General features: G+C 39.1%; 1 protein-coding gene and 1 non-coding gene across 2 annotated transcripts in view; both read left to right on the top strand.

Annotated features, from left to right (window-relative positions):
* The window catches only part of eif3s10 (eukaryotic translation initiation factor 3, subunit 10 (theta)), a 44,135-nt gene that overhangs the window by 9,339 nt on the left and 7,039 nt on the right, over positions 1–27,757 (top strand). Inside the window, exons 3-21 of the mRNA XM_080205851.1 lie at positions 2,463–2,599; positions 4,847–5,010; positions 6,045–6,244; positions 7,232–7,440; positions 9,534–9,705; positions 11,326–11,430; positions 12,332–12,430; positions 13,910–14,026; positions 16,222–16,407; positions 16,933–17,280; positions 18,154–18,258; positions 19,082–19,195; positions 19,367–19,489; positions 21,084–21,237; positions 21,327–21,511; positions 23,009–23,109; positions 25,120–25,358; positions 25,768–25,894; positions 26,832–27,025. Coding sequence (XP_080061977.1) covers positions 2,463–2,599; positions 4,847–5,010; positions 6,045–6,244; positions 7,232–7,440; positions 9,534–9,705; positions 11,326–11,430; positions 12,332–12,430; positions 13,910–14,026; positions 16,222–16,407; positions 16,933–17,280; positions 18,154–18,258; positions 19,082–19,195; positions 19,367–19,489; positions 21,084–21,237; positions 21,327–21,511; positions 23,009–23,109; positions 25,120–25,358; positions 25,768–25,894; positions 26,832–27,025 — 3,079 coding nt within the window. The remainder of the gene's footprint in view (positions 1–2,462; positions 2,600–4,846; positions 5,011–6,044; positions 6,245–7,231; positions 7,441–9,533; positions 9,706–11,325; positions 11,431–12,331; positions 12,431–13,909; positions 14,027–16,221; positions 16,408–16,932; positions 17,281–18,153; positions 18,259–19,081; positions 19,196–19,366; positions 19,490–21,083; positions 21,238–21,326; positions 21,512–23,008; positions 23,110–25,119; positions 25,359–25,767; positions 25,895–26,831; positions 27,026–27,757) is intronic.
* Positions 10,264–10,399, top strand: LOC145354620 (small nucleolar RNA SNORA19). The gene has a single exon (XR_013888886.1). It is a non-coding gene; the product is annotated as a small nucleolar RNA SNORA19 (small nucleolar RNA).

Raw genomic sequence — 27,757 nt, 5'->3', positions numbered from 1 at the left:
TTCTAGTAGCTTGAGGTATAGAGTTTAAAACCCAGCTTGGGTTCAAGTTGCCTACCAAGGTTTAAGGAATGCTATGCAGAGGGACATGTAGTATTGAAGAAGCAGGGGGGCTGCAGAAGGACTTGAACAGGTTAGGAGAGTGGGCAAAGAAATGGCAGATGGAATATGATGTGGATAACTGTGAGGTTATGCACTTTGGAAGGAGGAATGGAGGTATCAACTATTTTCTAAATGGGGAAATGCTTAGGAAATCAGAAACACAAAGGGACTTGGGAGTCATTGTTCAAGATTTTCTTAGGGGTAACGTGCAGGTTCAGTCAGCAGTTAGAAAGGCAAATGCAATGTTAGCATTCATGTCGAGCAGGCTAGAATACAAGAGCAGGGATGTATTTCTGTATAAGACTCGGGTTGGACCCCATATCTAAGGAGGGATGTGCTAGCCTTGGAAAGGGTCCAAAGAAGGTTCACAAGAACAATCCCTGGAATGAAGAGCTGGTCGTATGAGGAACGCTTGAGTGCTCAACTGTTGGAATTTAGAAGAATGAGGGGGGATCTTATTGAAACCAACAGGATACTGCAAGGCCTGGTTTGAGTGGACATGGAGAGGATGTTTCCATTGTAGGAAAAACTAGAACCAGAGGGCACAACCTCGGGCTAAAGAGATAAACGTTTAAAACGGATGAGGAATTTCTTCAGCCAGAGTGTGATGAATTTGTGGAATACTTTGCCACAGAAGGGTGTGGAGGCCAGATCATTGAGTGTTTTTAAGATAGAGAAGTTCTTGATTGATAAGGGGATCAGAGGTTATGGGGAAAAGGCAGAAGAACGGGGATGGAAAAAAATCAGCCATAATTGAAAGGCAGAGCAGACTCGATGGGCCGAGTGGCCTAATCTTATGGTCTTATGGTGTTTTGCTAGAAAAAGTGTATGCAGGCAAAGACTAGGTGTGAAGTTTACTTTCTCCTCTTTCAACTCCTCCCAATAACATTTATTATTTTCTAACAAGGAAATTCTTGATGTAATTCAATGGCATATGGAATTACGGAGTTTCGCGGCTGTTTGTTGGCGCCAGGATCTGCCGCTAAGCACTGGGATTGGCTACTGAACTGGTGCTTTTTGAAAAATAGATTCATTATTTGAAGTTAGAATGTCAACCTGTGTTACCTTTATAGGACACTTGTCAGACCCCACTTGGAGTACTGTGTGGAGTACTGTGTGCAGTTCTGGTCGCCTCACTACAGGAAAGATGTGGAAGCTATTGAGAGGGTGCAGAGGAGATTTACAAGGATGTTGCCTGGATTGGGAGGCATGCCTCATGAAGATAGGTTGAGGGAGCTAGGTCTCTTCTCCCTGGAGAGACGAAGGTTGAGAGGCGACCTGATAGAGGTTTATAAAATGTTGAGAGGAATAGATAGCCTCTGAGAATCCACCCTATTTCCCAGGGCTGAAATGGTCGCTACGAGAGGACACAAGTTGAAGGTGCTGGGAAGCAAGTACAGAGGAGATGTCAGGGGTAAGTTTTTCACTCAGAGGGTGGTGAGTGAGTGGAATCGGCTGCCGTCAGTGGTGGTGGAGGTGAACTCGCTGGGGTCTTTTAAAAGACTTCTGGATGAGTATATGGGATCTAATGGCATTGGAAGTTACAGATAGTTCTGTGGCTTGGCAGGTATAGATGTGATCGGTGCAACTTGTGGGCCGAAGGGCCTGTTTGTGCTGTTATGTTCTATGTTCTACCTATCAGCTTGATTTGCTCAAATTCAAGTGTGGTTGATTACTGCAAATTTACCTCCATGGTTGCTGTAAGAAGTCTAAATGTTTGACTCCGAATTGCCTAATGCTCACTTGACTTTGCATAATGATAACATTTTATGGTCCAGAACTGCATTTTTTTTTTGCACCTATGTACATCTCTAAAAGTGAATCAAAGCTGAACTACTTCAGTCCAGGCCTGGTACAAATTGTTAGGCTGTTATTGTTATTTCTTATGAATTGTGCTGACTGATAATAGTTTTTTTTTTATACAAATGCATGTGCTGTGCTTCTCCACACTTGATGTGTCCATTGATTTGAACAACATTTTTTGACTATCTTCGCCACCACCTGTTGACTGCCTCACTGGATACTTCTTACATTAGAAATATTGACTGTCTTTTTGGCTCTTGCTTGATCTCTGTTCCCCTGAGCTTTTTAATCTCTTGTAGTTGAAAAGGCAGAGTTACTCCACTCCTTGCCAAGCACCAACCAGTAACTCGCCAGCACAATGGGTATGATCGTTTGTGGTTAGGAAATTGCTAACAAGCCTTTCAATACCCACATTTTATGTGGAAATAGTTGCTGCACTTACATTTTTCTTGTGTGAATACACTTTGCTTAAAATCAATATTCGAAAATAACTCCATTCTAGTCTATCCTATAGATAAATGATGAAAAGATTCTTCAGTGTGACACTTTTTTTTAAACAGGTGAATATCAAATCCTTGGAGGATGTGGTTAGGGCTTATCTTAAGTTAGCTGAGGAAAAGACTGAAGCTGCTAAAGGAGAGTCTCAGCAGATGGTACTGGATATTGAAGATTTGGACAATATTCAAACTCCAGAAAGGTAAGTCTTCATCCAGGGCTTTGGTGCCACTGGCTTGTGTATTTGGAGCCTGAAATAATTGAAATTTGAGACTTTTCTGTGTACAGTTATTCTCAAAGTAAATAGTGGTATACTGTTAGCAGAAGGAATTTCCCATATAATGTATCTATTGATCATTTTATGTTATTAATTTGCTATGGTGATATTTTCTTTAAACTATCTTGTTTGTAAGGCCAGAAATTAGTATTGTTGGAAACAAAATCAACTAGCCTGAGGCCATTGATTGTTTATTTGATTAAGGAAGGTGGAAATTTGAATGTGCTGGTCAGTTATATGCTCGAAGTTGGAAGATCACTTATTTAAGGATCATACTGTAAATATAAAATTCCTTGGCCAAATAACAGTTAAACAGTGAATGGTTTGAGGTTCTGATTATTTAAAGTTAGCTTTTCTGGCCTTAAATGACCTTCACTGTCCCAAAGAGAAAAAGTATTGTTATGTAAATTATTACATCATGATATGGTCTGGAATGTACTATCTGAAGGGATGGAAAACTGAAGTATGACTGCCAAAGGAGAATTTGGATAAGTACCTGGAGAAAATTTCAGGGATAGGTAAGGCAAGTAGCTGAATTATTCTTGCGGAGAGCAGGCACAGATTTGGCAGGCTGAGAGGTGCTGTGCTGTAACCACGCTATAATGCATTATTTGGGCACCGTAAAGCCATGTCGTTTTAAAGTTACAAAGTGTAATTGTTAACAGAAACTCAAGTCAGCGATTAACCTGTTAGCTTAAAGCAGGTCAGAAGTACCCAGTGCTACTGAGATCATTTCACACCTGTACCAAAAATGTGGCCTAAGAGTCCAGTACAGTTGATATGCTGGATGTCTGGAATATTTGCAATGTACTGTTTTCTTTATGTTCAAAGACAGAATTAGTAAAATAACAATTTTATTGATACAGTACTGCTGTACTGCAGCTTTTTATATAATAAAGAACCACTTCTGATCTGTTGCACCAAACAACACAGGATGCATAAATACATACTGGCTCTCTGTAATAACAATTCAGCTACTCCCACTCTCGCTCTGTCTTTCCCGTTAACCCTGAAATTTTCACTCCACGTACTTGTCCAAATTCCCCCAAAGACTATCACGATTGAGTTTGCTATTTCTGCGGGCAGTGCATTCCAGATTATGTCTCACAATGTAATATGATGTTACTTAAAACGTTTTTTTCCTTATTTTGTGCATCTTTAATGCTGATGAAACTCAAATTTCATTGTATGAGTTTCTGAATCATTCCATCGAGGGGAGAGGAATTATGTTAACAATTGGGAATTGAGAAAAGTTTCCTTGGTCTTTTACTCTCCCTGTATACGTACAAGAGGCTAATTCGTGGTATTTTTGTGATAAAATTGCGAGGCAAAATAAATCAATCGTAAGTTGACTCTGGTTTGTCTCAAATGCCTGCACCAGTTGCCACCAATTTTTAAACATAAATTCATCCTGCTATCAGATTTAACGGCTGATGTTGCAGGATCCCGTGCAGACATTGGTGGCAAATTGTCAAGTGGTGAACTTTTTTGGGGGCATGTGTTTTGCTGCCAGTAGCCATGAGGTCGGCATCCAAGTCCGTGGGAAAGAAGTCCAGATATGTAGGTTACGGATGTATGTGAAAATTGTGGGAGAATGCTGTTGACGTGTGAATAAGGAAGCAGCCTAAGTGAACAGAAGCAAAACAACTGGTCCGCACTGAAGCCACGTTGTCTGAATTTGTTCAATGGCTAAGAAAATGATTACTAAGCCAGATATCCTGATGGAACTGTTTTCTGTGAAAAATACTGTGCAAAATAAACTAAAATATATTTTACCACCTCAGAATTTTGCAAAATAACTTTGTTTTCAGCTTGTGCAAACTCCAGCATTGAGTCACAGGCATGACATAAATTTCTCTGATGTTTTGAGGCATTTTTTGTGTTCTTTGCAGTGTTTTGCTGTGCTATTTCCTTTAAAATTAATTCTGGGTAGGTTAGTGTGGAAGGGGGTTTTAGTTATCTGGAATTGCATGAATAGGCTTTATAGCAGCTTCCTTAATACTAGTTCATTCAGTTTGCTTGTATAAAATTACTCATTTTTTTACTATTTTAAAGTTGACGTTGTCACCATCTTCTGTGTCATTAAATATTGTTGAAGTTGCACAGAAGCTGTTGATTGGATAAACCTGAGACAGAAAATGTATCTAAGCTTTCAATGTTGACTATTTACAGTGTGCTGCTTAGCGCTGTTAGTGGTGAGGATACTCAAGATCGTACAGATCGCCTGCTGCTAACTCCATGGGTTAAATTTCTTTGGGAGTCTTACAGACAATGTTTGGATCTATTGCGTAACAACTCTAAAGTGGAGCGCCTTTATCATGACATTGCTCAGCAAGGTAGAGTTTTTTTTGGTGAACTTGATTTTCTGTCTAATCTGTCATCTTCCCCCAACGCACACACTTATCCCTCCTTTGACTAACTCAGGTGGTGACATGACCTCTGCTTCAGTTATGAATTGCATAGTTCTTTCCACAGATTCAAACCCATTGTTTAAATCTCTCCTCTTTGTCCTAAGTCTTGTGCACTTAATGTTGAGTGTATATTGCCTAATTCTAGATCCCTCAACTGTTGAATATTTTTTTAAAAATTGACCTTGCCTAATGCCATTTCTAGTGTAAACCCCAAACGCTGTAGGGTATTCATACTGTGGCCCTAATAAAGTTGTATATTAAGGTTACCATTATATTTTGAGGTTTAATATTTTACATCTACTTATATTAGCTTTTGTATGTCCATCACTGAGGTGGTTTTGATAATCAGTGCATAATATTATATATGATAATCAATGTTGCCAAAATATGCTATCAAATTTTGCTACTTTTTAACCATTTCAGCGTTTTATTAGTGTGTTATTGTAACTTTCTTTTCATCGTCAGAATAATTTAATATGCTTCCTATTTGGGTATTGTTTGAATTTGGATGCATTTCCTGTTTGTATGTCAACAATTTGCGGACGGAAGGAGTTCCAGTACAGTTTGTTGGAAATGGCTACCTTGTACAATTAGCAAGAAGTGGCCCTTAACACCACTATTTCTTCCCTTCTAACCCAATATGTATGAAAAGGATGCTATGAATAAATACGTAGCCACCTTGTCAAGTAACTAGTGTTTGTGAAATTAGATGACATTTTTGTAACTTTACTTCTAACAATTTTCCTTGCAATGACCGTAGTATGTTTGGCATTTTTATCTTTGTTTTTCTCTGAAGTATTCCACAGTTGGATGGATCCTCAAAGGTGCTGTCACCATTTTCAGTTGTGGACAGCTCCTAATGTTAATATTGCTGTTTTTGTTCAGCCATTGCTGAAAGTGTTAGCTGTTGCTTTTGATGTTGAAAAGTTACCTCAACATTATCAACTTGTATTTTGCAGCTTTCAAGTTCTGCCTGCAGTACACTCGTAAGGCAGAATTCCGCAAATTATGTGACAACTTGCGTATGCACTTGGGACAGATCCAGCGTCACCATAACCAAAGCACAGCAATCAACCTTAATAATCCTGAGAGCCAATCCATGCATCTGGAGACTCGCCTTGTACAGTTAGACAGTGCAATCAGTATGGAGCTTTGGCAGGTAACACTTGAACTTCATTAATTACCATTGACTTGTCTATAATGAGTTGGTTGCCTAAGGCATAGCTTATTAAAACATTACCATTTAGGGTTATTTAAATTGTTGTCATTGTGTTGGATCCTGCAATGATAAAAGGGAGTCAGATTGTGAACTTTGATTAAATGAGCAGACAGGTTCATTCCCCAATTACTGGCTGCCTCTTGGTTCCATGAAGCATTGTAGAATGAACTTACTGCTGCACAAAGGACATTTTAGATAACCACTTGCAGTGGAGGGAATAATTCCTTAGAAATCCTATTTTACATTTGATACTTTCTTGATTTTGGACAAGGATATAATTCATGTTCTGCTTTGTTGGTGTCAAATCCTTGCCCATTTAACCACCTGCTGATGAGCCTCCAGGCAGACTTGGAAGAGAAAAATATTCTAGATTTTTTAAGTACTCAAAAGCCAATCTTTGCTAGAGGTGTTCATCCTCATTCCATCTATATCACTTTGAGGCAAATATACAGAAATATTTACAGTGCATTTGAATGCTGCATCAGGGGCGATTGCCTTGATTACAGCCTTTCAAAGTTTTGCACACGAGATCTAAAAGGATGAGTCAGTGTCAAGACCTGAAACAGCCGATACATATTGGTTTTATTGATCAACAATGTTGAAACTAGTAGCAATGTTAAAATAGATTTATTTCCTTCTTGGTTTGCAAGGAATGTCTGTTATATGGGCACATGTAATAGATGGAGCTAACTTTAGATGTAATTTCCAGTCTAACAACAAGATGGATCCAGAAAGAGATTGTCGAACTTGTCAGTAAGAACACTATTGGTTGAGATGTTAGAATGATACCTCCTAATTAAATCCAGTAGCTTTTTTTTATACCTACTCCTAAAAATATTTAACTGTGGGAATTCAGATTTTATATAAATGTTTGAATTAATGAGGATCTGGGAAAATGTTTGCTTATAAAGCATATTTATTTTGTAGGAAGCTTTCAAGGCAGTTGAAGACATCCACGGGCTATTCTCCTTGTCCAAGAAGCCTCCCAAGCCTCAGCTGATGGCCAACTACTATAATAAAGTTTCCACCGTATTCTGGAAATCAGGAAATGCTCTGTTTCATGCATCCACTCTTCACCGGCTGTACCATTTGTCCAGAGAGATGAGAAAGAATCTTTCTCAAGAGGAGATGCAGAGGTGCAAAAATATTTAACTGCATAACTAATGATGAACACTGAAGTGTTTTAGATTATAATAAAACACTAGGGAGAAGAGACATATTGATCGGTGGAAAGCATCATTAAAGAGGTGTGGTGAAGTAAAGTTGGGATATGAACGCTGTACACCATAGAATGGCAAGTAGTAGGTTCCAGTTTCCCCATGAGGGTGTGAACTTTTTATCTCAAGCTTCTGATCTCAAAGTGCTTCCCATTTTTGACTCAATATGAATATAATGACTCAAGGTCAGTCGTACCTGATAGTCGCAGCTGAGGCTACTTGTCCAAACTTTTGAAAGCAAAATTATGTGGAAATAATTGGAGAAAGACGACAAGAGAAAGTTATAACCTTAATGACAAAAGCAATATGCTACAGATGCTGGAAATGGAAAAACTAAAAACCAGAGATGCTGGAAATATTTAGGTCAGGCTTTAATGGACCGTAACTTCCAGGCTCCCCAGCATCGGACTTGGGAGAGTACCCCAAAGATACGCTGGGGAATCCTCTGAGGTTCTGGTTCCACAAAGGTTATGCTGGTAGTTATTCAGGGAAATGTTAGAAGAATTAAAGCTTCTTCTAATATCTGTGTAATTTAAAGCAACAGACTGACCTGACCCTGCATGCACGGGATCCACCCCAAATCGTGGGCCCAACAGACTTGCAAATCCCCACCCCCCCTCCCAAAAACAATGGGTCCGTCTCTCACCATCCTTCCTCCCTCCCACCCCAATCCTGTCCACTTACCTTAGAAACTTGTTGTCTCCTTGGCCTGTTAATTTCAATTAGACTTTTTAAACATACCTGTTTTAGGGCAGTTAGAACAGTTTAAAAAAAGGAGTGTGTCCTCTGTTAGACTTCGACGCTGAGTCCTGGTGAAAGCTGCGCTGCTTCGATGTCGCCCAGCCTGAATCAGGAAGGACAGGCAAGGAAGAAATTTGGAGCTAGGTAAGTTGGTATGGAGTAGTAATCCAACACTGATTGCCACTCAAAGGAACTTATAGCCCAATGTTTCAGGTAAATCAAGGCGGAGGACTAAAGAGAAAGTCTTATGTGGTGGAGTGCAGGACACATTAAATTGCAAAAGTAGCTGGTAATGAAACAAGAACAAGTAATAAAGTTGGCATTTGAGTTAAGCCACACCACTAATTCCCATCAGAAAGGGAAAAGAGATGGCGTAGAGGTTATGATCTGAAATTGAACTCAGTTTTTAGTTGAGAAGTGGTTCTTAATTGTAAGTGTAAGATGCTAGTCTTTGTGCATTGAGCTTCTTTGGAATGTTATAAGAGGCTGAGGACAGGAATGGGATGAATAATTAAAATGGGAGACAATTTAATTACCTGGCGAGGGCAATGGGATTTTTAAAATACTCAACTTTTTCTTTGGATTTTAAATGATAAATTACATAAGAACAGTCTTGACCAATTATTTTGGGCTGCAGTGCACAAAATAGAGGCTAGAATACATTTCTGCACTGTGGGTGTGCCCTATACCTTGGACTTCAGTTCAAGAAGGTAGATTACCAATATCTTGAGAGCAACTAGGGATGTGCAGTAAATGCCAGTCTAGCCAGTGATGCAGACATCCCATAATTGAACAGATTTAATGGTATCATTTGTGGAGGTAATCCCTGCCTAATTAGATTGTGAGATAACAGGTCCAATAGTAAAGAGTTCCCTTTTTTGTTTTCATATATATAGTAAAATGTTCTCATTGCATTGGCAACGTTTTATCAGATTTGCTGTTTACCTCTTTTAGGGATTACCTCTTCAACAAATGCAGGCTAGCTGCTATTTGTGATATAAAGCCAGAGTATGTTAATGTCAACGTCTGGTGCTTTTAATGGTAGTAATTGTATTGCATGTGTGGGTAAAACCATTTATGCTGAAATATTTTGTAGTCACAACATTTAGTTTCACTGTGCACTGAATTTGTAGTTAAAATCACTTCTGTTGAAATAACTACAGCTTTCCGTCAAGGTGTTTTGATAAGTTACATTAAATATATGTTTGCTTTTATTGTGGCAAATGTTAGTTCTCTGGTTGATGCAACCATTTGATTTACTATATTCACAGGATGTCTACCAGAGTGCTTTTGGCTACTTTATCAATTCCTATTACTCCTGAAAGGACAGACATTGCCCGATTGCTCGACATGGATGGTATTATCGTTGAGAAGCATCGACGACTAGCTACGCTTTTGGGATTACAGGCACCTCCAACTAGACAAAGTCTAATTAATGATATGGTATGATTATGGTCTATCCAAATGGCCATCCCACCAAACCTTAATTTTGATAAGTGTCATTTGTTCTCTGGATATGACACTGGCAAAGGCTGGTGTTTAATGCCCCATTGGTGTGGCATATATGTATATATATTTACATAGAAAGACTGAATGTGGTAAACGCTGTAGGTTTCCCCTCCCCAACGGGTGTCAGTGAAGTATCTAAATTGTTGGGAAAATACAACCACTTCCTGATTTATTTTCAGCCAGCCTTTACTTTGATATCTTTTTAATTTGAAGTTAAGTTCTCAGTAACATGGTAGGATTTGAACTTGCATTCTATAGATTACTAATCCAGTAAAATAACCATTCCACTATTGAGGTGCACTATTCCAGTGTTTAAAAAAAATGATAATTAAGCAGAAGGCTGGGGATTTGGAGAGACTAGGATTTCGTTCATGTAATGGTCAAAATTTTTTCATTATCCAGAATGTTCTACTTTTTTCTAAGAAGCATTTTTACTTGAGCTGAAAATTGTATTGATGTACAGATTTGCCATCGTGGCAAAGTGTTGTAAAAAGGCACGTTTCATTATCTCGATTCTCAATCTTAATGAGATCTGTGATATTTCTTGCGTGCCAGAATAAGAGTTGAAGGTTAATTAACAGCATGACCAATTTGACGTAGCATTGCTGCCAGTCACCTTCAGACAAGATTGACCATACAGGGAATTCTCACTGTTCGTAAAATACAGCAGACCTACTATATTAAGATTCAAAATGAGGAGGTCGTCAATGAATTGTGTAATAGTCAGTTAATAAATGGTCTCTATAGTAAATTCTTTCCATGAATTAAATTACATCTTTAACATGCATTTTACTTAATTTGTTTTCTGATATAGCATTGGCAAGGTATTTATGTATATCTTGCAGACAAACCTGTATAATAAAACAACTCCAGTGGATATGTAAGATTGTCTTCTACTTCATTAGTAATTTCATTATCTGCCAACCAGAATCTTGATTGTCGGTTTGAGAATCTAGTTTCACTTTCAGGATGAAATGTGTACCAAATATTTAGGCAATGCTGGTAGTTATGTATTTTGCAGAGATTTGTTGAAAATCTTAAGATTTGATATTCATTTCAAATGGCTAATAAAATTCTCTTAACTTCAACAAAATCCGATTAAGCTTCAGTTGCCACAGTTTAATGAGGCACTTTTAGATTCTTGGTGTAATGAGGTCCTTCAGTGTCTACGATGTACATATTAACATTAAAATAGGAATATGAAAAATTTGATCTATTAAAGCTGAACTTTCAGCCAATTTTCCTTTTTTATTAATTGACTTTAATCCAAAGATGTGCATGTTAGGTTGATTAGCCATGCTAAATTTCCCCTCAAGTGTCCCAAGATGTGAGAATAGGGGGATTAATAGGGTGAATATGTGGAGTTATGGCAGTAGAACCTGAGTCAGGTGCCTCTTAAAAAGAGTCAGTGCAAATTTGATGGGCTAAATGGCTTCCTTCTGCACTATAGGCATTCTGTGACTGTGGATAAATTGTTTCAGGACTGTTCAGTGATAACTTCGATTTTACTTTGAGTCTCCTTTCTAAGCCATTATTTCTCTTAAAAAAAAACAGGTCCGTTTCAATGTGATGCAGTATGCTGTGCCTGAAGTGAAGGGTGTGTATAATTGGTTAGAAGTGGAGTTCCACCCACTCAAGCTCTGTGGGCGTGTTACTAAGGTAACAACGACATTCAACTTTTATAGTTTGTGTTTGAACTGTTTTGCAGGGATAAGTTGAATGTCTAAGATGTACTATTCATATTGTAATGTTCCAATTTAAAGCTAATCCAGGGTTTAAAAAGTTGAGGGTGATCTAATCAACATAACAGATAAAGAAAAGCTACAGGGTCAATGCAAATAAACAGTTTCCCTTGACAGATTAATTCAGAGCAAGGCCTAGGCTTAAATTTTCGGATTGAAATCTAGAAGCATCTTTGTTTCGGGTGGTAAAAATTTGGAATGCCCTTCCCCAAAATTCAGTGGATGCTGGATCAATTAAAATCTTCAATATAGAAGCCATAATTGTTATTGGTAAGAGTATCAAAGGATATGGAACAAAGATAGAAAAATGGAACTTGGGTATGATCTGATAAAATGGCAGAATTAATATTTGGGCGGAGATGGTGGAGTGGCCCAATCCCTCCAATCTTCCTGTTTTTGTCCTGTAATTTTCTGTAATGTTGCTGTCAGCACTGTTTCATTATCTTGTTCTCTGTGAGATCAGTGATATTTCTAATGTGCTAGATTAAATTTGGAGGTTAATTGGCAGGTGGTCTTACCAAGTAACCATAGCTGCTAGTCCCCTCCATACATTTTGATTAGTACGGTCCATGTTTTATTTCCATATTGCAATGAAGCGGTATCCTTAGGCATGTTTGGGTCATATACAAATTTCTTTGTTAATTTGCTACTAAGAATCAGTCAGACCTTTATTGGTGGGAATTGCTTTAAATCAATACTTTATTGTTTCAGTCAGTGTATTTTGTATAACAGCCAAATTATGCATTGCGAAACTCTTCAAATAATTACTGAGTTGACATTGTGTAAATCATAATTTTGACTTTTTCAATGCTCTTAAGGTTCTAAATTGGGTCCGAGATCAGTCAGAAAAAGAACCTGAACTTCAGCATTATGTGCCTCATTTGCAGAGTAATACCATCCTTCGACTCCTCCAACAGGTGTGTTTATATTTCAATAGATCATGGTAGAAGTGCAGTTCATTTTTTGAATGGCTTAATGCAAATGCCTGAGGTTTAAATTTAACTGGTGAGTGATGCTTGGATGGCAGAATGTTTCTGCTGCTCGGTTTGTGCCTTGATCCTCTCTCAAGAACCCAGCATGCTTTATGTGACACCTATCTGCTTTTCGTGAGGAATCCTTAATCAAGGTTTGCATCAGTAATTTGCAACTTCAAGGTGCTGGATGCATGCTGCAGTGCTAGAATATTGTAACTTCCAAGAGTCAGGTTTAGAGGTACAATATTGACCTGATCATTTATTCACAATTAAATTTGATACTCGTGGCTGCATTTTTGTTTTATGGCCAACTTAGACACTATTTATAAACTGGTGAACATTACCTTCAAAGAACAACAAACGTATTTGTATCCTTTTTGATTTGTATCAACACTTTCTTTTAGATGTATTTTTCATCGTTCAGGGCAGGTTTCCTGCATGCTAGGACAAAACAGTTAATTAGCAAATCACTTGCACAAAAAGCCATGATTGACGATCTCTCATTGTGCATAAATGAATTGAAGTGTGTGAATTGAACCAGGCTACATTATTTCAAACTAATCCCTGATTTTATTGTGACACCAGGCATTTATAGGAAAACTTGCCACAATGGATTTGCATTATTAATTTTTGCTGTTTGTATGCCTTGTATTGTTTGGGAGTACTCATTAACGATAGACACTGATTAGGTTAGATGTAAGCAATGATCATATCCTAAGAAAAGTTACTAATTTTGTATGAGAATTCCTCTTTTTGATCCATGGGGTGAGGATATTGTTACCAAGATCAGCATTTCTTGCCCATCCCTAATTACTCAACGTTCTTGAACTGCTGCAATCTGTGATGTAGTTGCTCCAATGATGAAATTATTTAGGGAATTCTAAGATTTTGACCCAGTGACAATGAAGGAATGGAAATGAATTTCCAAGTCAGATACTGTATCATTGGTTGTACTCTTCACTTCACTTGCCTCGAGGCAGCGGGCATTTGATTTTACTGTGCATCTTGTAGATGATGTACACTGCAATCATGGTGTGTTGGAGGGATTGAATGATTGAGGTGTATTCTTATCTAACATATTTATTGGCACAAAATCGTTGCAAATTTTGGGTCTGGCTGTGATATTTTCTCAGAACACGCCAGCACCACTGTCTCAAAGTGATCTGAATTTGCATCCCAGCATTAGTTCAAATTCATTCTGAAGTTTTAGCATTTAGCCTCTGCAAGAAAACTGTAATGGCATATGCTTCAAAGCATATGAGCAAATAGCGTAGACATCAATTACCTAGTTAGTAAGCACAAAGTCAGTAACAACCAGTTGAAGTCTGGGGACATAAATATACATCAGGTCTCTGAAAAACATGCAAAGTACAATTTTCGTTCTAAACCTTTATTCATTTTGTACCACTTTTATTTGTACAGGTGGCCCAGATTTATCAAAGTATAGAGTTTACCCGTTTGGCTTCCTTAGTTCCCTTTGTTGATGCCTTTCAACTGGAGCGTGCCATTGTTGATGCTGCCAGGCACTGTGATTTGCAGGTAATGCCAACAATCACAGATATTGATTCGTGTGGTGTTGTCAAAGTCCTGTTATAATTTGAATATTGAGCTTACTTATTGAGTTAAAGTTTAATAACTTAAAAGCATTGGTTTGCATTAGAAACAGATTTAGCTTTCTGACGTCAAATGCAATCAGCTGAAATTAGCCCTCCAGGACACTCGGGCCATTTGATTCTGAGCCTGCTCTACCTTTCAATAAGATCATGGCTGATCTGGTTGTGGTCTCAAACTCCACTTTCTTGTCTGCCTCCCAGAACTCCTGACTTCCTTGCTTTACAGAAACCTAACTCTGCCTTGAATAAATTCACAGACTCATCCTCCACAAGTTTTAGTGAAGAGAATTTTACACACAAGTCATCCTTCGGGAGAAATAATTTCTCTTAATTTGTGTCTTAAAAGGGAGTCCTTTTATTTTTAATCTGTGACCTAATTTTAGTCTTTCCCCACAAGAGGAAATGTCCTCTGGGTATCCATCCTATGAAGTACCCTCAGGATCTTATTTTCCAATAGCTTAACCTGTTCATCTTTCTTTATAAAACAACCCCGTTTGTCCCAGAAATGAGCCCAGGGGACCTTCTCTAAACTGCTTCTGGAGCAATTTTTTTTAGATAAGAATACAGATGTGGTTTTGCCTGTACAGCTCTGTAAAACTTCCCAACTTTTATCTTCCATTTCTCTTGCAAATTTCCTAGTCTCTTGGTGCACCTGCATAACAATTATGGATTCATGTACAATGATGCCTAGATAGATCCTTCTGTACCACCAAGTCTCTGTAACCTTTCTCCATTTAAATATTATATTGCTTTTCTGTACTTAACTCCCAAAGTTAACAAGTTCGCATTTGCTGTTTTATGCTCCACCTGCTTTCTTTAACCACTCATTTAACCTGTATATACCTTTGCGGACATTGTCATTGGCAAATTTGACTGTCGTATGTTTGGTCCCTTCATCTAAGTCATTGATATTGATTGTAAATAGTTGAGGACCCAATGCTGATCCCTGTGGCACTGCACTAGTTGAAGCTTGCTAATCTAAAAAAGGCCAATTTATCCCTACCAATTCTGATAGGCAGCATGTATTCTTGACTCTGAATTTATACTGTTGATAATACAACAATCTTAATTTGCAGTGTTGTTCATGCTAATTTCTTCATACAACATCAAAAGTCTGACTTAAATTTTAACTACCATTATTTTCAAAACCTAAATGGTACTTTCGGGTAAAATAATTCTAAGGGGAAATTGTAGATGGGCTCTTTACACATGAGAGAAGAATTTTTGTGGAGCTGTCTTACTTTAACTTCAGTTCAGAGCCAAAAGACTCTTTCTAAGTCATCTAATCATAGTGCTTATCTTTCCATGGGTTCTACTGACTTTTGTGCTGAAAATTACAAGACATTAGAAGGGTTTCATAAAAAATTGGCATTGTCTTTAAAATTGTACATGGAATGTTGGAGACCATTAAGCAAAAACTTTTATACTACTGAATGCAGACTAATTTATACTAAACTTCAAACAGCATTTTCTTGTAGGCTTTTGGGTAACTTTAATCCTGCCTCAACCCAAAGATGGGCTTTTGAGGCACAGCAGATATATTTAAGGGAAGCATATTTTTCAAAGTAGACATTTGTCAGATCAAACATTCCTCCAGATTGGTTCCACATACAATTAGTAATATAGGAACAGAAGTAGGCAAATTCAGCTCTTCATGCCTGCTCTGCCATTCAGTCAGGTCACTGCTCATCTCTCCCTGGTCTCAAATCTACCTCCCTACCTGTTTCCTGAAATCCCGTTTTTCATTAGAAATGAATCTATCTTCTTGAAACTATTCAGTGATTCAGGGACTGCTGTGGGGCAGCAGGTTCCACAAGTTCACTGCATGCTGCGAGAATTAGTTCCTCCTCATCTTGGTTTTGAATCTGCTGCCCCTTAACCTGTACCTGTGACTTCTTGTTCTAGATTGCCCCATAAGAGGAAACATTTGATCTACTTTATTTACTCTGTCGATGCCTTTTAAAATTTTACGTATGTCAATCATATCCCCTCTCAACCTTCTAAGCTGCTTATGTTCCTGTATACAATTAGAGATAAATTTGAGTAGTTTTGCTTCTGAGTTAACAAAATCCTTGCAAATGGGAGCTGTGTATTACTTGCTGATTTTGTTGACTGTTCTAGGTTCGCATAGATCATTCTTCACGTACTTTGAGTTTTGGCTCAGACCTTAACTATTCTCCACGCGAAGATTCACCAGTGGGTCCTTACTTGCAACCTATGCCTTCAGAGCAAATCAGAAGCCAGCTGACTGCTATGTCTACTGCATTAGCTAAGGCTATCCAAGTTGTCAAGCCAACACACTTGCTTGTAAGTTTTTATTTTGTCTCAATAACCTCAAGTCTGTTCCCTATTAGGTCCAGTGATCCAAAGTGGGTGAGCAATAGGAGTCTTAATTTACCAACATATTTTTCTACTACGTTAAACTTCAGCAGTCTTGAACACTCACAGAATGTTGCTACACTTTGGCAACCTGTAGTAAGGTTTTCTGGGCTAATTAATATGGATTGCATTCTTAAATGTAGATGAAGTAGTTTACCGTCAAGCAGTCTATTGGAGAATTTAATAAAGTTTTCATAGATGCAATATGTATCTATGCATAAAGAATGGCAGAATTGTCCAGATAAGCGGTCCTTACAGTTAACTTAGGTCTGCTAACGTAGCATGGACTGAAATTGAACTAGGATCTGGTCTCTCTGGCTCAGTTGTGTATAATCTCAATCATCTGAGCCATGGGAGAGCTCTACATGCAAATGAATTTAAATATTAGGGATTTGTTTTTTTAACTTGGCATTGATGAATGCATTCCTATATTTCCTATATTTAATCCTTTAGAATGAGAAGGAAGAGCAGCACCAGCAAGCTGTCACTGCTTATTTGAAAAATGCCAGGAAGGAACACCAGCGAATTCTTGCCCGTCGTCAGACTATTGAGGAGAGAAAGGAACGCCTTGAAAGCCTGAATGTTCAACGGGAGAAAGAAGAAATGGAATTGCGAGAGGCAGAGCTTCAGAAAGTTCGCAAAGCTGAAGAAGAGCGTTTACGTCAAGAGGCACAGGAAAGAGAGAAAGAACGTCTTATGCAGGAGCATGAAAACATCAAAAGGAAACATGTACGAGAACGTTTGGAGCAGATCAAAAAAACTGAACTAGGAGCGAAGGCATTTCGAGATATTGACATTGAGGTAAGATATAGTCCTGCATACCTTTTATCTGCAAGTTCCTGTCTGTAAAATGCTTTCTTGTTTTGGTACACAATATTACCATAGAACATACAGCAGAAGGCCATTCAGCCCATAGAACATGCTGGTGTTTATGCCCTATTCAAACCACCACCTTTCCATCGTCAGCTATCAGCACCAGCCACTTTGCTGTACCAGCGTAGCAGTAAAGAGTTGCACATTCTCATCTCACTAATTTTTGGGTAAAGCAGTTTCTTCAAAGTTCTGCTTTTGATTTTTTGATAATCAGAGACCATCAATACAAGATAAGGTTTTTTTTTCCCACAAGTATTATCTGCTCCATCAAACCTTGTTTATAATATTGAAGATCTCTTGGGTCATCTTCGATAGCCCTGTTGTCCAGTGGCATTTCTTAAACCCAAGAATCACACAAGAATTGCAGTTAGCAATTTAAACCATAAAGGCTTTATCCAAAACTTGGAAGTACCAAATCCTCACTTGCTAATTTTCATTCCATAACTTACTTTTCCTCTCCACATTGGATGGAATCTGTTTCTTCAGATCTCTACATTGCTCTTTCAGGAGGTTTGGTAGGCAATATGACTTCATGCTCCCACTTGCTTTGTAACTACATATGAAGCACACTTTTTAACATTATCTTCCCTACACTTGCTTTGCTGGGATGAGATAACTTGATGTATCGGGGTTGAGGCCAAGCATTTGCATCATGAAAAGTGAAAAATTGCTTCTTGTATAAACTAATGCCATATAAATTACAAGAGGATAGCATATTTTTAGTTGTGTAAATTGCATAAATTTTGAGCTGTATATTTTGGTGCTCACTATCTGATTATGACCCTTCAATATTTTTCAAAGAATCTCGAAGAACTGGATCCAGATTTTATCATGGCAAAGCAGGTTGAGCAATTGGAGAAAGAAAAGAAGGAGCTTCAAGAACGTTTGAAAAATCAGGAAAAGAAGGTGAGCTGATCAGTCAGTGAAACACAATAAAATGATGACATCTGCTCCTTGGTAAGGCATGAAACTGGAATGTTGGTACTGATGTGATAACTAGATTAAAATGAGTAAGGGTTCATTCACACAAGTTGGTTGTGTGATATTGTCTTAGTGGTGGTGATGTCAATGCTAGTAAGAGTGCTGTTGGTTGGTTGGAGTGATGTATTGAAACTTCATTATCTTGTAGCGTGAAGTAGTAAAAGATGGTGTTGCATCTGCAATTGTCACTATAGCTAACTATCAAATTATAGAGCACATTATAAGCTAAGTGCTTTTCTATTTTAGTGAAGGATAAAGAGCGAGCAATAAAGTCCAAGTGGTTGTTTTAAACAATCTATCCAATCTCCTGCCAGCCTTTGGCTTTTAGCTTATCAACACGGGGATAATACATTAAAATTTCAGAATATTAATTACACTCCAAGGGAGGAATAAAGTAAACTCGAACAAAATTTTGCCTATACTGTTGAGACAGTTAGTATGCAGCCTGCATCAAGAGAGTGATTGATTCATTTCATTTGTTGTTTCTTTGTCCTTAGTAGTTTGTACTATTTCCAAAATATCTGCTCTCAATAGATTGTTTTTGTGACAGATGAAAAGTTGCATGCTATCTGCAGTCATGAGTAAATTTCTGCTAAGTTAACAACCAGAAGTAACTTATTAAAATATGCCCTGGCATTGAGCAAGGTTTAAAGTCTTTCTTAATGTCTCTAGAATATTAAATACTATTGATTTCTTTAACTGAGCGACACTGGTAATTCTACTTACTGTTGGTTTCTTTCTTCTGCAGATTGACTTTTATGAAAGAGCCAAGCGATTGGAAGAAATACCTTTGCTCAAAAAAGCATTTGAGGAACAACGAATAAAAGATATGGAACTGTGGGAACTTCAAGAGGAGGAAAGGGTGAGTAATATCATTGTATACATATGCTTTTCAGATGTGCTGTTTTGCTTTTTGCTTGATGAACATTGCTCTTAATGTCCCTTGATGTTGTAAGCTGTATTACATCGTTTGATTTAACAATAGGGTTAAATTATATCTGCTTTGTAATTGAGTGAATTTTTTTTTTTGCAGATAACTAATATGAAAGTTGAGCGTGAGAGGGCACTTGAACACAAGAATCGAATGTCAAGAATGATGGAAGATCAGGACGTATTCCTAACCAAGCTTATGGCTTCACGACGTACTGTTTATGAGGTCTGCAATTTATTAACTAATTTGTTAATAGTATTTTAACTTGAAGATAATTCTTAACCATTTGGGGATTGTGCCAGAGGACTGGAGAGTAGCAAATGTTGTTCCTCTCTTCAAGAAAGGAAATAGGAATGACCCTGATAATTATAGGCCAGTTAGTCTTTTTTTGGTGTTTGGTAAGTTAATGGAAAGAGTCCTGAGAGATAGGATTTGTGACCATTTGGAAAGATGCAGTTTAATTCTGGCTAGTCAGCGCAGTTTCGTGAGGGGTAAGTCCTGCCTCACGAATTTGATTCTTTGAGGAGTTAACTAAGTGTGTAGATAGAGCAGTTGATGTCATATACGTGGATTCTATTAAGGCGTTTGATGAGGTTCCCCATGGTAGGCTCACAAAGAAAGTAAGGAGGTGTGGGATAGAAGAAAATTTGGCCGATTGGATAAGTAACTGGCTGTCTGAGGGTGGTGGTGGAAGGAAAATTTTCAGACTGGAGGCCAGTTACCAGCGGTGTATCACAGGGATCAGTGCTGGGTCCTCTGCTATTTGTGATTTTTATCAATGACTTGGAAGAGGGGGCTTAATAAATTTGCTGATGACACCAAGATTGGTGGAGTAGTGGATGAGGTGAAGGGCTCTTATAGGCTGCAAAGAGACATTGATAGGATGCAGAGCTGGGCAGTAAAGTGGCAGATGGAGTGTAACCCTGATGAGTGTAAAGTGATGCATTTTGGTAGGACAAACTTGAATGCGGATTACAGGGTCAACATCAGGGTTCTGAGGAGTGTGGAGGAGCAGAGAGATCTTTGGGTTCGTATCCACAGATCTCTAGGTTGCCACTCAAGTGGATAAAGCTGTGAAGAAAGCCCAATAGTGTGTTAGCGTTTATTAACAGAGGGCTTGAGTTTAAGAGCTGTGGGGTTATGCTGCAACTATACCGAACCTTGGTGAGACCACATTTGGAATATTGTGAGCAGTTCTGGTCACCTCACTATAAGAAGGATGTGGAAGCATTGGAGAGAGTGCAGAGGAGATTTACCTGGTTTGGAGGGTAGGCCTTATGAGAAAAGGTTGAGGGAGCTGGGGCTTTTTTCTTTAGAGCAGAAGAGGGTGAGAGGCGACTTAATAGAGGTTTATATGATGATCAGAGGGATAGATAGAGCGGACGTGCAGAGACGATTTCCTCGGGTGGAAGTAGCTGTTACTAGGGGGCATAACTATAAGGTGCATAGTGGGAGATATAGGAGGGATGTCTAAGGTAGATTCTCACTCAGAGTAGTTGTGTGGAATACACTGCCTGCTGTGATAGTGGAGTCGGACAGTTTTGGAACTTTCAAGTGGTTATTGGATTGGCACCTGGAGCACAGCAGAATGATAGGGAGTGGGATAGCTTGATCTTAGGTTTGGACATAGCTCGGCGCAACATCGAGGGCCGAAGGGCCTGTACTGTTCTATGTTCTGTAATTTCAGAAATAATTCAGAAATTAGTTTCCATAAGATCAGTAGTTTGTCCGTATAAATATTGCTCTGGTAGCAAGTTGGTTAAACACATCAGTTCTATTTCCTTTTATTAAGTTGCGTTCTGTTTTGTTCTGAGAAAAGGAAAAACTGAAGAATTTCCATGAGAAGCTCAATGAAGAACGGAAGATGCGTTTGGAGGAACGCAAGAAACAGCGTAAGGAGGAAAGACGCAGGATCTACTACATACAAAAAGAGGAGGAAGCTCAGCGACTGGAGGAAGAAAAGCTTAAGAAAGGTTTGACTGTGTAGTTGCTTTGTTTTCAGAATAAAACACGTGAACAATTGCAATGCAGGGATTCTTATTTTTGAAGTTTCTTGGTTTAGAGCGTGAAGAAAAGGAACGATGTGAGCGTGAAAAACGGGAAGCAGAGGAACGTGAGTACCAGGAAAAACTAAGGAAATTGGAAGAAACTGAAAGGAAACGACGCCAGCGAGAGATGGAAATTGAAGAACGGGAGCGTCGTAAAGAAGAAGAAAGGAAATCTGCTGAAGATCAATTCCGTAGAAAGGTAATTCTCTCTCTGGCATTTGCCATTGTTCATTGTTCTGCTTCAAATGTCCAAAAGCATCACATTTCTTGATGATTCTCATTGTCACTCTGATACAGCAGCAAAAAGTGGACATCGAATAAGTCAAGATGGACAGTGTCTGTTTTCCACGTTGGTAATTGAATGCGTCGAGCAGTGTTCTCTTGTACAATTCAGAAAAGGTGATACGTAACCTTACCTGAAGTACATACTTTTGTTGGAATGTGCTACTTTGAGAAAGCAATAGAAGTTTCATCCTTAAGACTGAAGAGATTATTTTCACTATTCATGTCTGGAAGTGCTATCACCACCTCCAGGTTTGAGGGAAGAACACTGGTTATTAAACTTTCATGTTGCTGTCCACAATGGTTAAAATTGCTGTCTTCAGCACCCAGGGACTCGGGTTTGATTCCTGACTTGATCCACCCTCTATGTGGAGTTTGCACGTCCTTCCTGAGTCTGTGGGTTTCCTCTGGGTGCTCCAGTTTCCTCCCACTGTCTGAAAGATGTGTTGGTTAGGTGGATTGGCCATGCTAAATTCTCCCTCAATGTATCTAAATAGGCTTTGGAGTGTGCACACCCAGGAATTTTCAGTAACTTGATTTGCAGCGTTAATGTAAGCCTACATGTGACAAATAAATAAACTTTAAAAACTTAAACTGATGCAAAGAATTGGGTAGCATGATTGCAGTTAGCCAATTCTCTAGCTAGTGGAACAGAGCAACTTAAGACATGTAACTAATGAGAAGTGTAGAAAATCTATTTGACAATGAAATTTATTTAGGACATTTTGTGATCAAATATGCAAGCTATTACTAGTGACATCCTATAGTGTAAATTTTGAGGGTGAGAGGTATTGTGTTTATTGCATTAGAATGTATTTTATTACAACTAAATTTGTACTGGTTTATACAGGATTATTCATGAAATCATAACCCTATAGTGCAGAAAGAGGTCATCTGGCCCTTTGAGTTTGCACCAACCACAATCCCACTCAGGCTCTACCCCCACATCCCTACACATTTACCCGCTAATTCCTCTAACCTGCGCATCGCAGGTCACTAAGGGGCAATTTTAGCATGGCCAATCAACCTAACGTGCACATCTTTGGACTGTGGGAGGAAACCGGAGCACCCAGAGGAAACCCAAGCAGACACAAGGAGAATGTGCAAACAGACAGACTGTGACCCAAGCTGGGAATCGAACCCAGGTCCCTGGAGCTGTGACGCAGCAGAGCTAACCACTGTGCTACCGTGCTTTTTTTTTTGTGTTTGCGTAGGTTGACCCACAATTTTAAAAACCGAAGTTAGTTTTGAGCTTGCTTTAGATTAATGCTCATACACAACAGGATTCATTCTATTGGAGAATTACAGTGGAATCGTATTTGGATATGAATTGTAAAGAAAGTGATAACATTTTAAAAGAAAACTACTATTCACTGGTGTTGACAGTTACATATTTGAACGTTTTTCTTGGCAGGATTCCCAGCGCTGGAGTGACAGGGACGCTGATCGAGATGGCTGGAGGGATTCCCGTGTTATAGAAAGGGATTCTGAATGGAGACGTGGTGGAACTGATGCGTAAGTGGCTAAAACGAAGTTAGTGATTGTAAAATCAAACTGTGCAATTGCAGATCATTGGGCCTAATGTTTTGCAAGTGCTGAGGATTCCCACTCTTCCTGTAGCCCTATGTACTTTCCCTTTAAGTATATCTGCATCCCTTTTCAGAAATGAATATTGAATCTGCATCCACAAGCCTTTCAGGTCATAACTTTGAGTTTATAGAATCATAAAATGGTTATAGCAGGAAAGGAAACATTTCAGCTGTTAAAGCCTGTTTCAGTTCTCCAGAGCAATTTAGCTAGTCTGACTTCCCTGCTCTTTTGTAGTCCACTTACCTTTCAGATGCTTCCTGATTGAATGCATTCCAGATTCTTTTCAGATCATAACCTCTTGCTGCTTAAAAATAACTTTTCCTCAAATTGCCATTGGTTCTTTTGCTAGCCATTTTAGATGTAAATCTTCTGATCTTGACACTGTTGCTAGTTGGAATAGCTTCTTTCCCTCCTCTCTATCAAGACCCCTTTCACCTCTCTCTAAACAAAGTTGAGTCACAAACAACCCCAGCCCCTCCAGTCTCTTCATGTAACAGGTTCCTCATGCCTGAAACCATTTTCAAATCTCTTCTGTACTTTCTGTAAAGTCTTCGGGTGTGCTGCCCAGAAGTGGGCATAATACTTCAGTTGAGGCCAAATAAATGTTTATAAAGGTTTATTGTGAACTCTATCCCTCTAGTTATGAAGTTAGAATTGTGTACGTTTTAGTAACCAATTTCTCAAAGTGTCCTGCCATCTTCAACAATTTTATGCTTGGAGCTGTGCCAAATGTATATGGCAGAGAAGATACAAGTGCATTCTGGACTCTTTCCCTTACTGATTCTCCTTGACTGTCTGATATAGTCCTCAGCTTCCTGGATGCAAGTAGTAATTCCAGCTACTGCTGGAGTTTCTTCATGTGGTTCTCATGGAACAAGCTCTGTATTGCTTTGTACTTGATTGCCCTGCCATGCCTCGATTGGAACTGAATAGAAATATAAATTTAAAAGCTTTAACAGTTTTATCAACTTGTCATGGCAACTTCAACGATTTCTGTGAATCCCCGGTTCTCATTGTTGTTGCACTCCCTTTCCAAGTACATCATTCAGAATTAATTGTGTTTCCTTGGGTTGAATTATACATTCCCCACTAGTGGATTTGAAGGAAGGGCGACACATTGCCCAATCAGCAGAACATGCTGTGTCTACTACCCCACCACCGCCACCTTGCTGTGGTCTGCCAGCTTGGCACCTGGGGAGACTCCTGACTCACCAGGGCTGTATCAGCACAGCTTGTCGCTTCAAGTTCCGAGTCCAGTATCAGCAGAAGTGATCAAGATGATGGTGAAAGAACAGTGGCAACTGTTCCCGTTAGCATTGCCTGTACTGATGAGCTGCAGGCTTCTAACTGGCCAACCAGTTTCTATAATTGGGCTTCCTGAAATGGAAGGACAGATATATCACCTTCAGTTTATTAATAGCATATTTCCTTTTAAATGAGTGTGGGTTGGCTGGTGTTCCCCTCAGTGGACTACCCCCATTTCCACTTTTTAAGCTCAGTGGTGGGGAGTCATAGAATCCCTATAGTGCAGAAGGTGGCCATTCAGCCCATCGCAGCAGCACTGACAACAATCCCACATTGGCCCTATGCCCATTATCCCACACAATTACCTGACTAATCCCTCTGACGCTAAGGAGCAACTTAGCATGGCCAATCAACCTAATCCGCACACTTTTTTGAGTCCATTACCTTGCGTAATTCTGCCCTTCATTTTCCTTCAGAAATGTCTGTGTTTACATTTTCCTCTTGTACTTTGTCTGCCTTTATTTCTCTATCATTAATGTTCTTCTGAGGTATTCTGCTGTCCTTCTCACTGATCACTTGTCATCAGTAAAGTTTGAAATTATGGCCTCTGTACCAAAAGCCAACTCTTGCATTTTCAGGATATAGTTATGAAATGTTATAATAATTTTGGGGCTTATTTGTTTTTCATAGAGAGTGGCGGCGAGGGGAGAGTCGTGGTTTTGATGATGATAGGCCAGCCTTCCGTCGTGGGGAGGACAGAATTCGACGGGACGATGATAGGGAGCCGCTGTTCAGAAGAGGAGATGACGATCGTGGTCCGTTGTTCAGGAGAGGCGATGATGATCGGGGATCTTGGCGAGACGATGATAGAGGACCTCGGCGTGCTGATGATTCAAGACCTGGCCCATGGAGACCACTTGATAGACCTGGTACAATAAATCTTTTCAACTTCTTTGAGCGTGGCATTAACTGAGACAATTGGATTAGTGTGCATTTTAAAGTGTATGAATGCACAAACTTGGAACAGCTTTTCTCTAGATTCCCTGATCAGAGTTGTTTTTGGCAAGGTGTGAACTTGGAGCAGTTGAATCCTTATACCTATTATTTTGGGATATTCTTTGAAAGGAAATCTGTAAAACCAGTTTTTGTGTATATGTTATGTTAAAATATAATCATTTAAAACAGATTTACAGCAAATGTATAGCAATTTTGTGCACACTCATTGATAGTGATATGCACGTGACAAACTTTTAACTCCTTATAAATAGCACACAATGGCAGAAGCTTATAAGAATATTTCTTTAAAAAGAAGCTTCTGTATTCCTTTTTGTATGTCAGGTGGTGGATGGAGAGAGAGGGAAAAAGCGCGTGAAGAAAGCTGGGCCCCACCCAGAGACACCAGATCTTCAGAAGAGAGCAGGGATCGTGAATCAGATAGAGATCAAGATCGCCGTATGACGTTTAGGTTTGTTGATCAAGGATTGTGAACAAACTTGTCTTTCTCCCAACGTCTTTTGATGGCAGTTCCACTGCGTGTGTTATGACAGATGGCTTCTATTTAAATATTGAGTTTGCTTTTACATTGTGGAAGAAAACTTGTGTAATTGTCTCATTCTCGCTGATTGGCAAGGTTGTACATTCTAATTGTTTTTCATCTCTTATCTCAGAACTTAAAATCCTGGTTAAAAATATTGTAACTGGATAGTAAAATTAAATACTCCACTTTTTTCTTCCTTTTTTTTGAAATAGTTGCCCTGTAGCTAGAATATAGATGAACACACTCTGGTCCATGTCCAAGTGGCTATGATTTATGTATTCGCCTTGATGGTGAGTGGTGGTAGAAAGGCTATATTGCACAAGTGTGCTTCCAGATAGTTGGAACCAGGATTGGAACTCTATTTACTGCCACTTAACCTGAGGTACCAAAGCCTGGGATTAGATTCTCACATCTCTGCTGCTGTTCAAGTTGAGTATGCATAACTTGGCACAGACAAGAAATTAAACCTATGTTGTGTATCTACTGCTTTACCCACTGGATGACTTACTGAGCTGTGGAGAGAACTGTTCTTATTCGTTTGCAAGATTCACTTATCAATTACTTTGCTGGTCAGAATTCCAATTATATTTGCAGACCTGATAGTTGATCTTTGAGAAAAATGCTGCAGTACAAGACCTTACAAACAGGTGGCGATAGTTTAAGTCTCTTCACCCAGGTGCCATGGCTGATATAAGATACTGGTTAAATACTGAGACAGTGTTGGGTGGGGCAAATGGGGGAAGCAAAAAACCTACTCTGGAAAAGGCAAAATAAAACTGGAAGTGCTAGGGTAGCCAATTTTATGCACACCATTCAATCTATTTGTATTTCACAGACATGAATAATGAATTTGTTGTTTGTGCAGAGACAAAGATGATGGCCCTTGGAGACGTGGTGGTGGCGGTTCTGACGAGATTAATAGCTGGAGAGAAACTCCAAGACGTGATGACCGGGATGGTGATCGAGATCGTAAAGACTTCCGTGAACGTAGAGACATCAAGACGCGTAGAGATGAGCCAGAACGCCGTGCTACACCTGTTAGAAGTGATCGAGATGATGGTAAAAGAGCAGAATAGATTTAATACCTACTCTGTTTCATTTTTCCTGATAAATCTCTTTTTTTTGTGAGGATGTTCTTGGTAGAATTTCTTGGTAATGCAAACGTGCATCAATAATGTCAATCAATGTAAATGTCAAAGCCATAAAAAGTGATTTCACCTCTCATTGTGTTTGAAGTATAGTGTCGGAAAAGTTTGGCTTCAAGGCTTTTTAAAAAAATTCAGAATAAGAAAGATAGAATGCAGTGAGATGCTGTTGTAGTGATTTGTGATTTAGTGCCCGCACAACAGTGGGCAAAAAAAAAATGTCAGATCCACTGCTCACTGTTCTCTGGAGCTGTGATTTCGACGAGTGGCTGCCTTTTGGTGAGTGTGCTGCATTGTAATTACTATATTTTGACTTAATTCTAGTTCGAGAGGGTTTTTTGATTATTTTGGCGCTCCGTAGCGGGAGATAGGCGCGGGGGCTGCTGGGAAGGGAGAGCGGGAGTATAAAAAGAAGGCCAAGGTAGATAGCGGGCAGCGGAGTGAGGCGGGAAGCAGAGTGAGAGGTAAAAGGGCTTAAGCTCACTGGGCTTGGGCGAGAGTAGGCTTGGTAACAGGAATTAATAGGACAACTTAATAGGGGGCAAACATAATGGCAGGGTCTAGGGTTACACGTGTTCACTGTGTTCGTTGTCATATGTGGACATTCCTGGAGACAGCACATCTCCCGAAAGCCCACATATGCGGG

The sequence above is a fragment of the Carcharhinus amblyrhynchos genome, chromosome 17 (genome assembly GCF_965287045.1).
Source record: "Carcharhinus amblyrhynchos chromosome 17, sCarAmb.v2.hapA, whole genome shotgun sequence".
Classification (NCBI taxonomy): Eukaryota; Metazoa; Chordata; class Chondrichthyes; order Carcharhiniformes; family Carcharhinidae; genus Carcharhinus; species Carcharhinus amblyrhynchos.
Note: the sequence above shows the minus strand (reverse complement) of the source record. Positions and strands in the feature narration are given on the sequence as shown.